General features: G+C 35.7%; 1 protein-coding gene across 1 annotated transcript in view; it reads right to left on the reverse strand.

Annotated features, from left to right (window-relative positions):
• Positions 1-372: 372 nt before the first annotated feature.
• LOC131842437 (cell adhesion molecule Dscam2-like) overlaps positions 373-12452 on the reverse strand; it is a gene marked incomplete at its 5' end in the record, with an annotated part of 34528 nt that continues 22448 nt past the window's right edge. The window contains 6 exons of the mRNA XM_059190969.1: positions 373-475; positions 4217-4352; positions 6180-6314; positions 7514-7672; positions 9827-9981; positions 10384-10525. Of these exons, the coding sequence (XP_059046952.1) occupies positions 424-475; positions 4217-4352; positions 6180-6314; positions 7514-7672; positions 9827-9981; positions 10384-10525 (779 nt within the window). The remainder of the gene's footprint in view (positions 476-4216; positions 4353-6179; positions 6315-7513; positions 7673-9826; positions 9982-10383; positions 10526-12452) is intronic.

The raw sequence follows: 12452 nt of genomic DNA on the forward strand, positions 1-12452 counted from the left end.
TACTTAGTTAGTTAGTGACTTATATAAAAGGAGGCAATTCTAGATTCTAATTTAGAAAAATGACATTTTTCCATTTAATCGACGATTTACAATGATAATTAAAAATAATTTCTTAAATTAATTTGTCGAATTGTTTCCTATCAATAAATCTCTATAACTTAATTAAATCTATTAACAAGATTACCTGTAATTATTATAATTATAACTACAATTATAAATATTTATAAAAACTTCAATTATATAATTCAATTTTGACAATTTTGGCTAGTTTTTATATTGTGTAGGCCGCGACGATATCCCAATGTATAAAACTCATAAAAATATTTACAAAACTCTTATTTAGAACTGTTGCTCTCTTAAATATTCTATTTCTATATATTTATTTATTTATAATTATACTCGCAGCAGTCTTTATTGTCATATTCATACGTGGATTGTGAAATCTCTCCTCTCCTGCTCCTGCCGTTGTTGATACCTGTAAATAATAGAATAGAATAGAAAATCATTTATTCAAATAAACATTAAAGCACTTTTGAATAGTCATTACATTTTTTTAATCTACCGCTCGTTCGGAAAGCTGTCTCATCACAAGAAGAACGCGCAAGAAACTTGCGTGTTGCTCTTTTAAATAATTTTATTATTACTTTACATTTTTAAGTTTAAGTGTGTGAATACAAACCACCAATTAGCACTAATTCTATTAAATACTCAAATAGAAAAAATATTGAATATATAACCAACTGGTTAAACAATTAATAAGAGGAAATCAGTCATAGTGATTAGAGCAGACCAGTCCCTACAAGTAGCACCCGTTCACGAGTATGACGGATGAGCCAGCCATCACTGCGCTCGACCATATTTTAGGGAGTCCAATGACCCGGCCCACCACGCCGCCACAAGTTTAAATGGTTTATTTATTTCAGGTTCATACAGGGGCGGATCTACCTAAGGGCTTTTTGGGATGCAGCCCAGAGAGGATACAATGGGCCACCAGTCCCCACTGAAACGATATTTAGAAAAGAAAAAAATATCTAGAATGTTAAAAAAATTATTATAAGTTTGGCAACCCTGAGATAAACCCGTGCAAGTGCAGGGGGAATGGGGAATTTCTGGCCGCTTCTTTTTGGTCGGTAAGCCCCTAAATACATTTAGCCAAAGGCCCTACAAATTCACGGTTCGCCCCTGGGTTTATATTTATTTATACACTTCTTATTGTACCAGATTTTTTTTTTTTAATTTATTTTGGTACAAACAGTCATTACAATTATAATTACAAATATATATATATATATAGATAGTTGATAGACAACGAGTACCGAAAAGTATTTAGTAGTATTATATTAATATGTAGTGTTGACATAATGAGCCTAGATATTAAGGTTAGAATTTTTTTTTTAAATATATTACAAGAAACAAAATTAAGAGCAAAGTAAATAAAAGGCGGGCCTTATGGCTTATGCAGTGTATTCCGGCCAACCTTTGGGTAGAGGAGAAAAGACAAAAGGTAGTAGATCCAGAATACAATTACATTACATATCGATATTATATATCTATAATAATAAGAATAATCTCAGGACAATTCACACAGCGCCATCTAGACCCAAGTTAGCAAAGCTTGTGTTACGGGTACTAGATAACTGATACAAATATATACATAGATATTTTTTTTCGCAACTACATACATATATTGTACATAGACAACACCCGGTAGGTGAAAATATTGTTAAAATAGCATGGCCAGCTTCTTAAAACAGTTTTATGATCGACGACGTGCCCAAAATATTGTGTTGGGTGCCATTGCTTCGCCTACCCTGTATACCAGGGTAATATAATAAAAGACGTGAGTGATGCCATCTATCGAGTGGTGGTTAAACTAGCACAACGCAAGAACAGCGCCATCTATTGACAGAATATTGAACTAATGTTATCTATATGTACAATCTTACAGGGGGAGCTAGTCCCGGAAATTGAAAGTTATGACTGCATTTCGGAAGATGTCAGCAGTAGAAACAGAAACTTACAATATCTTTTAATTATGACGACCTCGGTGGTCTAGCGGTCTAGCACACCGCTTTACATCTGATGGTCGCGGATTCGATTCCTCGCACGGCACAAACATTTGTATTCATGAGTATGATTGTTTGTATCAGTATGGGTGTTTTCTATGTATAATATGTATGTATTTACGAAAAAAATATCTTTGTATTTGTATCAGTTGTCTAGTAACCATAACACAAGCTTTAGCTAGCTTAACTTGGGTCTAGATGGCGCTGTGTGAATTGTCCTGAGATTATTATTATTGTAATTAAAGATAATGTATGCTAGAAATTAGGTATATCCTTATACAATACTAGCTTGCCAGCAAACGTTGTTTTGCCTTAAAATAAAAAATTAGGGGTGAACTACCCCTAACGTTTAGGGGGATGAAAAATAGATGTTGGCTGATTCTCAGACCTACTCAATACGCTCACAAAATTTCATGAGAATCGGTCAAGCCGTTTCGGAGGAGTATGGGAACGAAAACTGTGACACGAGAATTTTATATATAAGATTATTTCTATAGGTGGTACAAAATTATTTTTATATTATACAACTATATGTAAAATAATTTATAGACAAATATACATCAATAAACTGGTGTATTTATATATCATTGCATTGTTCCAGACCCAATGCATCTAGACGTGGACATATATGAACTTAGAGATATATATTATAATGTACTACCTAAAAAGATCAGATTACTGATTAGACTTTTTGCTTTGCATTAGCATATGCTGGTGGTCACTCTATTCTCTCAAATTTGAATTTAAAAATGAATCTGTATTATTGTAAACATGTACAACATTTATTTGAAAAGAATACGAGCTGAGTTTCTTGTTAGTTCTTCTCATCTCGAAATCATTCCGAACTGACGGTAGATTTGACATATCATAAGAGTCTGTAATAGATCTACATGAATAAAGATATTTTGAATTTTGAATTTTGACATAGCTTATCAGTTGTTTACTAAAATAATACGAGTGGAATCCGAAATCATTACATAGTATAAAACAAAGTCGCTGTCGCTGTCTGTCCGTCTTTATGTATGCTTAAATCTTTAAAACTACGCAACGGATTTTGAAGCGGCATTTTTTAATAGATAAAGTGATTCAAAAGCCATGTTTTTATAACATTTACACTTGTGCGAAGCCGGAGCGAGTAGGTAGTAAATAAATAATGTGAGCCAGCATATATTCCTTTTTTTATTGAATTACGGCCATGTTACGCCAGGATCATGTCTTATGGAAAGTGTTTAATATGAACGTGGATCGATGGAAAGATAGAGTACGCTCTAAAAAAGATATATGGATTGTGAGAAAGAAAACATTAATAAAAGAAAAGTATTGGCGACCGACCGCCGAACTCTTTTGATATGTTTATTATTTATAAATTTATATTTTTGAAAAGTTCTTTTTTATGTCACGTTATTTGATATACTTCAATTTATTGTATTATTTCTAATATTGTCTTTTGATAATTTCGCAACTGCACATATTAATATATTATATTATTGCAAACTACGTGTTTTCATCATTTAGACATACAGTCCACCGATCCATTGCAAAAAGTATGCTCAGATATGGGGGCCGTTCAAGTATTACGTAAGCACTACAGGGGGGCGGGGGTTCTTTTCTTTGCTTATTTTGGATGACATGTGGGTGGGGGAGTCTGTATGATGATTACGTCATCGGTCGTAATTTACTTTTTTACACGAATGGCAACCCTCACATTGTCTTTGCTATAAAAAACAATACATTAATTAAGAAATGTTTACGTAAGCATGGGTGGAGGGGGTAAGAGCTTTTTTTTTTTTTTTTTTATTTATTTATTAGAAACCAACAGCGTTACAATTTCATTTACATTAACTTATGTTGTAAAATTAAAGCTACTATAATAGGTTTCACTTAATTAACACAAAGTATGTAGTATTGGCTTGCGCTAAAACAAAATAACAAAATAGGAAATCAAAGAAATAAACTGAACACATAAAAATTGTTGTGTGCTTTGCTTACTTTTGCTGACAAGGGGGATGGGGGGTAAATAATTGTGATAAATCTGCTTACGTAATACTTAAACGGCACCATGACGGCCGATAGAGATCAGTGGAAGAGAATGACATACTGCGGCGACTAATGGGATAAAGGCAAGGCAATGATGAATGATGATGTTGTACCTGGAGTTGGTGGGCGTGTGGTGCCGCCTCGGGCGGCGGCGCGGCTTGTCGTGTCGCGGCGCGGCACGCGACGACGCGGCACCGGATTCCGCGCTAGAATCAGTCACCGCGCGGAACACCTCGTCCGACACGCTCCCTGTCGCCCAATAAAAAATTAAGTGGCTCTCGGGGACTGCCACGTTAAAGCTATTGCGTAGCATTTTTATAGCTTATGCAATTATAATTATTTATTTATTTTATTCAAGCTGAATTTTTTTTCTTTGATATTATTAAAAATCGAAATTATGAACGTCAAGTTTTTACATTATAATTTTTTTTCCCTACCGTCCAATTCGGTATATAGATCCATTAATTCAAATTACACTCTTTGAGCGTGGTGACCGATAATAAAACAATCTATTATACAGTAACTAGAAGCACTCGGGGACTGCCGCGGTAAAGCTATTGCATAGCATTTTTTATCAACTTATGCAATTATAATTATTTACTAGCTGTCTCGGCAAACGTTGTTTTGTCTTAAAATAAAAAAAAAAATAGGGGTGGACTACCCCTAACATTTAGGGCGATGAAAAATAGAAGTTGGCCCTCAGACCTACACAATACGCTCACAAAATTTCATGAGAATCGGTCAAGCCGTTTCGGAGGAGTATGGGAACGAAAACTGTAACACGAGAATTTTATATATAAGATTTATTTTATTTAAGCAGTATTTTTTTTCTTTGATATTATTAAAAAAAAAAATCAAAAATCTTTTTTTTATGTCCTACATGAATAAATGATTTTTGAATTTGAATTTGAATTTATGTGTACTAGACAACTGACACAAATACTTTACAAATATATACAAAATATACACACCCAGACCGATACAAACAATCATACTTAAGAATACAAATGTTTGTACCACGCTGAGGAATCGAACTCGCGACGATCGGAAGTAAAACCGTACGCTAAACCACTAGACCACTGAGGCCGTCAAATCCAGACAGATACATTCACAACAGACCAAACTAACACGTTCATGATGATCAGCAACTTCCAGTAGGGGCGGGCATAAATGAAGTCTTAACATGTTAAACGTATTTATTTTTTAATTCAGGATTGAAATTTTCCAGAAAAATAATGAAAATTCATTCCGGTCACCATTGACCACCATGGCGCTGACAAAAAACACATTTTCTATTCGCGTGCACCGCGAGTCATGAGAGTATTGTTGTTGAGCGCCAATCCGTTGATTCTAGTACTACAAATGTATGAAAAAATCACGCCGGCGCTCAACACATCTCTAAAGTGAGGTCACTGGTCACCTACGCGGCGCAAAGATCCAGATATTGTGTTCCATATAGGTCACCGGTGACCTATATGGGACACAGTCACCTAGATACATCAAAATAATAATTGCATTTAATAATGCCTAGTAAGACAAATTCAATATTGTGTACTAAGCACTGCCGTGTCTAAACTGTGTCACCCCACCTTACATTTTCTTATTGTTATTTAGTATATAAGATCAATATTTCTATGTACATATTGTCCGTTTATTATCATCTGTAATATACATCGTATCGACCAACAATATAATATCACTCACCCGCAACAACTTACATGGCGTTTAACTTGTTAATAAATCTAAATATATATAACTCAAAGGTGACTGACATAGTGATCTATCAACGCACAGCCCAAACCACTGGAAGGATCGGGTTGAAATTTGGCATGCAGGTAGATGTTATAACGTAGGCATCCGCAAAGAAAGGATTTTGATTCATTCTACCCCCAAGGTAATAAAATAGGGGAAAGTACGAAAGTTTATATGAAACTTCGTCAATTTTAAACCGATCGGGCTGAGACTGCTTGCTTAAAGCTACCATGACGTAAGGACCCTCCTATAGAAAGGAAGGATACCCCTAAGAAAGAATTTTGATAAATTCCAAAAGCTAGTTATACAATAATTTTAACATACCTTTAGAAGGCGCTATAGGCATCCTGTAGGAGACACTTGAACTATTGCACTCGGCACAAGGCGATCCACTAGAGTCGGAGTCCGACTCTGAACGTCGCACCATCAGTGTCATAGCACGTGATAATGTATATTCATCTGTAATATCACCAATTAAAGCTTTAATTGTATTGATTACGATGGCAAATATTACTAAACTTCACCCGCGTCAAAAATATTACGTATCAGATTGGAGGCATTACGAGATTTTTGAGCTCCTTTGTGCGGCAAGAAGTTTGAAGATCCTTGGATCTTCAAACTTCTAACTATTCCTTGGAATATAGTGTTATATATGTAGTGTTGCTACTTCCCACTAGATGGCCCAAGATTTCTTACTACCTATCCCACTCTATCTTTATAAGATGACGTTATTGCCAGAACAATCTCCCCTATGATCGATCCCTCTCCCAATTCAACGGGGGTCGATGTTACGACAGCCTGAGCCGAGGTTCGAACCCCTAGTGGTGCCCTCAGACTAAAGTCGTATCCGTCAGGCGGGAGTTGGGCTTCAGCCGCTCCATAAGTCCTTCCTTTGGTTTGGAATACCATCTGCACTCGCCCCCTATCGTCCGGTAAAGGCCAGCTGCGGCCAATAGCATTAGAGTAGTACGAAAACCGCACGATCAAAATCGTGCGCGATTTGGCGCAGGAAAACCAGCGCAAGCAATTGTAAGTGATTGTATTAAACTATTTTTTGTGTTCACTCTTTCGCAAGTGATTATATGTGTTTCAAGTTCAGTTTTAATGTTTGCTTTTTTATTTCACAGTTTTTATTTTTTAGACACATTTATTATTTATTAATTATCAATATTTCAGTCTTTCTCTATAGGGTCCTATATTTTTTAATTAAAAAAGCTGCTAACTGGTCACAATAAAGTGCACGTACGTGGTGCTGAAATAAGTTCTCGTTCTCTATGTCTACATTAACATGTTTATTCTTGAAAATTTATTTTTAAAATTTTTATTTTTTATATTATATAATAGTTATACTATATATTATTACTATATACTATATTTATTTTATTTTAGTTTTTATATTCTAAGGACATATTTATTACTGATAAATTACCAATATCTCAGCCTTTCTCCATAGTTAATGTCTTGCATTTTTAGTGACAAAAAGGTGCTAACGAAGGTGCTTTTTGGCGTCAAAAAGTCCACGTATGAGGTGCTTAAGTAACTTCCCGTTCTCTATGTCCACTAACATGTTCACTCTTGGCTAAAAGCCGATTCGCGCGTAAAGAAACGCACGTGTAGAGGCAGCTATACGAGGTAGGTATATAAAAATGTAAGGATACCTGAGTTGAGCGGGTCCCGTCGCTTGTGCGCTGCGGGCGGCGCGGCGGCCAGCGGCGGCGGCTCCCCGCGGCCGAACGTACGCAGCGTGCCGCCCGACACAGCCTCCGCACCCGCGCCGGACATGCTGAACGTCGCGTACGGACTGATCTCGTACATCTCTGTTATCACCACAAGTGTCATTAGATTGACTCGGTGGTCTAGTTCACACCGCCTTGCTTTCAATGGTCGCGGGATCGATTCCTCGCACGACATATTTGTATTCATGAGTATGATTGTTTATATCGGTCTGGGTGTTTTCTATATATAATATGTATGTATTTATGAAAAAAAAATGTCTTTGTATCAGTTAGCTAGTACCCATAACACAAGCTTTAGCTAGCTTAACTTGGGTCTAAATGACGCTATGTGAATTGTCCTGAGATTATCATATCATTATGATTTGCGCCATATCTATACCTCGCTGGTTCAGATCCGGCTCGAAGGACCATATGAATGATTTTGTTACACTGCACATATAATTAATTATACTAAGAATTAAAAAATCAAAAGGTTACAGACTAAAATATGAAATTTATTCGTTTATGGTAATTACTAGTAAAATGAGTCATATTAAGTGGTAGATTAAATGCATTTTAGTAATAATTAAAACAATGCGTTATGAAAATAATGCTGACGGCGCACGAGTGTAAAGTACGTAACCTGTACAAAACCTCTGCAGTACTTAGGACTAAAAAGAGAAATGGTTTCTTAAAATTCAGTTTAAAAAAAAATCTACGTAAATATTTCCAGGCAATTTTTTGTTTTAAGCAAAATGTTTTTTAAATCTAGCTATATGTACTGGTGCTTTTCAGTCAATAAATGTATTAGAAATTATTCTAGCACTGGCATGTTACATTTGAAGCACTATGCTCATAACACTATTTCCTGATTTCCTGATTTGATTACAAAATCAGGGTGCAGACAATTCATGACAACAAAAATAGTTTTCTATTAAATAATTCCATACAGTGGAATACGCACATTCAGATATTCCCATCGCAATTTCAGATAGACACGCTCTGTATTCGATCTCGATATGCGAATCTGGCTGCCCTTCCAACCCAATGGTCGACAAACATTGGCGCATGCCAGTATACCATTTATTGATGTCAATGAAATGGACCATCGATATTGCACCATAAGTCTTACCAACATTAGTGATCAAGTCAAATCAAATCAAAAGTCATTTATTCATGCACTTTGGTAAGTCACAAATGAACAGCTGCATTATGATCTGGAGATAGACACTGTCAAACAAGAGATTTTAAAACAAACGAAATCATACGATGAAAGAATGAAAAATCATGTCAACCTCCTGGCAAAGACATTGATGAAAGTGAGCCAATCTAGTCGCAGACTAAAACGCAAAATGCCTCAGGACTTTATCAAATAAACAGTGTAGATGTAAAGTAAAGTAGGATGTATGTAACACGTACCGAGCCTGTCACGACGAGATAACCCAACAAATATACTATTTAATAAAATAAATAAATATATTATATTACGCTATATTATACAAGCTATATTATATTACACATAAGTCTTTCTATCATCACATTTTATTTTTTATTTATTTATTTTATTTATACTCTTTATTGCACCAATTACAGAACAAAAACAAAAAAACAATTAAAATGGAAAATATACACTGATACAAAAGGCTATCTTATCGCTAAGCAATCTCTTCCAGACTACCTTTAGGTGGATAGAGAAATAAAAATAAGAATAAGAACACATCACATTTTATATATTTCTCTTATATTTATCACACATAATTATAATTCATCAATTTAACTGATTCTTCATTTTAGATGTTTAAATTCATCACGAATGCTATATCTTTTTTTCAAGTGGCTCCACTGAAAATCAGCGCTGCAGTGACACGCTGCGGCACCAGCTGAGTGGAAGCCTTTTCAGCAGCGAATTATTAGTTTTTAAGTTTTCTTTTTTACTCTGTACTCTTTTTTATGCTGAATAAATGATTATTATTTTTATTTTTTTTTATTATATATATTATATATCTCCCTTTGATGGGGTAATAGACTGATCATTGCGGGTAAAAATCACCAAACAATGATAGTATAAATTATGAATGATGAGGATGGATAATTTTTAAGTGGAAGGCAAAAATTTGCGGACTATTCTACAAGTGATAATATTACAGCTTTTATTATTATTATTATTATTATTAATGTTCAATTGTGACAGATAGTAGTACACAAAGTTCCAAAAAAAAAAAATCATGTACATTTTAGCCATATTTGGTGTTTTACCTTGCTGCTCCTTTTTACTGATGGGATGTTTAATAGGTGATGATGTATACACTTGCTGGCAATTACGTTTATTGTCCCTCTTCTCAACTGACTTGTCCTCGTCCTCTGAGATGTCACCTTGTTCATATCCTTTCTTAAAGCACGATGGTGAAGGGCTGGAATGAGGATTAATTTGAAATTTACATCATTTTTAATTAATAACAAATTTGACGGCTTCGGTAGTCCAGCGATTTTGCACATACCTTTAGCGAGTTCACCTACGGTATAATCATTTGTTTTCATGATTGTGATTGTTTGTAAGTCTGTTTTCTATGTACATTATATATGTATTTACAAAAAAATATATCCATGTATTTATAACAGTTCTAGTACCCATAACACAAGCTTTAGCTAGTTTAACTTGGGTCTAGATGGCGTTGTGTGAATTGTCCTGAGATTATTATTATTGTAGTCAAAGATAATGTATGCTAGAAATTAGCTCTGCTTACTTGAGACTAGATGATGTTATGTGAAATGTTCATTAAAAACTCTGAATGGATAGTTTTGATAAGACTCACGTCCTTCTGTATGCAAAAGCGGCAAGCAAGAGAAGAGTGGCCAGCAGGGCGCAGCCCCCGGCCGCCAGCAGCGCGGCGCCCCGCGGGCCGTCGCCGGCGCCCTCCCCGCCCGGCGGGAACTGCGCCGGCGCGGGGATCCGCTCTATACGTGCAATCAGCTATTACCATTTGCATATTCAATCGCTGATATTTAGCTTCATGTTAATTTAACAGTTCGAATGTATCGCCAATACAATGAAATTCTTGTCTCGAATAGAAATATAGATATTTCCCATTCAACGCTGGTCCAGTTCCGGAGACAATTAAATTTCCACCGTAAAGAGACAAATTATATTTAATATTGTACCAATTTTTTTTTCTTTAATGCAAATAAAATTCTGTTAACATGATAATTCATTGCATTACGTAGTTATATATCATTTTCTGTTTAGTTTACTTTTCATTATATAACCTTATCTGGCTATCTAGCGTATATTGAATGCGTCTATATAATTTAGCTTTTAGTCATACATAGTGTTGGATTACAATCCAGTTTTGTACCGAACTACACGCTCCTAGTTATATTATTATATTGATTGTAATCTGTTTTGTATGCTAATAAATAAATAAAAAATAAAATAAATGTGTATTTATTTAAAACAACATATTTAAAAAAGTTGAATGAGTCTGCGTTCTGAATGTGTAGAACAGAAGAATAGAATAGAAAATCATTTATTTATACGAACTTAATTTAAGTACTTTTGAATAGTCAACAATTTTTTTAACTACCGCTTATTCGGAAAGCTGTCTCATCATAAGAAGAATAAACAAGAAACTTGAGTGTTGCTCTTTTAAACAATTCTTGTAAGTTCACATTTTACAAGTCGAAACGTGTGAATACAAACTACCAACCAGCACTAATTTATTTAGACTCAAATATAAAAACACAATAAGGTTAAATCAATCGGAGTGATAAGAGCAGACCAGTCCCTACAGGCAGCACTTGTTCACGAGTATGACAGACGTGTGGTAGAATAAAAAAGATATGACTATTCAAAAGTGCATAAACAACATAATATGCTCGACGAAAATATCTTTTATTTCTTTTTCTACTGCTATTCTAGTTAATTTCAATAGAAATTTTTGATAACGATTGAGTACGTAAATGATGTTGTATTTCTTATTTAGAAGGGATTTTAGTAGAAAAAAAATGTCTTATATTTATTTAAACTTATATTTAGTTAAAAATTTTTTTTATGCCACTTTGGTGGCAATCAAGCATACGGCCCATCTGATGGTAAACGGTTACCGTATCCTATGGACGCCTGAAACACCAGGGGTGTCACATACGCGTTGCCGACTCTTAAGAAACCTTAATATACCTTCTTGAAAAACCCCATGCTGTAGTCTCTCGAGAAAACCTCGGCAGGTAGTTCACATGATGCACATGGCCGACTTAACACCTAGAGGTATTTTCTCCCAGCCAATGTGGACTGTGCATTATTAATTACATACAAATTAACAGAAACTATTGCTGCAGTATAATTACATATAAATATACTGCAGCAATAGTTTCTACACGTGCTACCATCCACTTCCTAGAATCCTTATCGCATGGCACGTGTAACATTAGCAACGCAGCTGCGCGACCTTCAAGCCGTCGTTACCTGCAGCTGCGGTTAAAAGCGACACGTGTAAAATGGTATATAAGGCCCGAATATTTTTACAATTAAAATGAACGACGACGACCCCATAACGGCAGGTAACCTCCCCACGGGCCCACCCGTTCCACCCCGATCACACTTTTACACACACACACGACACCGTCCTCGCCGGCGAAGACGACGACCTCAAACACACAATATCGCGCATTCAACCGGGCGTTTGCGCGCGCCTCCGATCGATCCCCCGTCCAATTCAAACGGGGATCGAAATTACGACGGCCTGAGCCGAGGTTCGAACCCCTAGTGGTGCCCTCAGACTAAAGTCGTATCCGTCAGGCTGGAGTTGGCCTTCAGCCGCTCCATAAGTCCTTCCGCGGGTTTAGAGTGCCATCTGCACTCGCCCCATAACGTCCGGTAAAGCTGTAA

Source organism: Achroia grisella, unplaced genomic scaffold, assembly GCF_030625045.1.
Source record: "Achroia grisella isolate CSIRO2021 unplaced genomic scaffold, CSIRO_AGI_Agris_v1 utg2183, whole genome shotgun sequence".
Lineage (NCBI taxonomy): Eukaryota > Metazoa > Arthropoda > Insecta > Lepidoptera > Pyralidae > Achroia > Achroia grisella.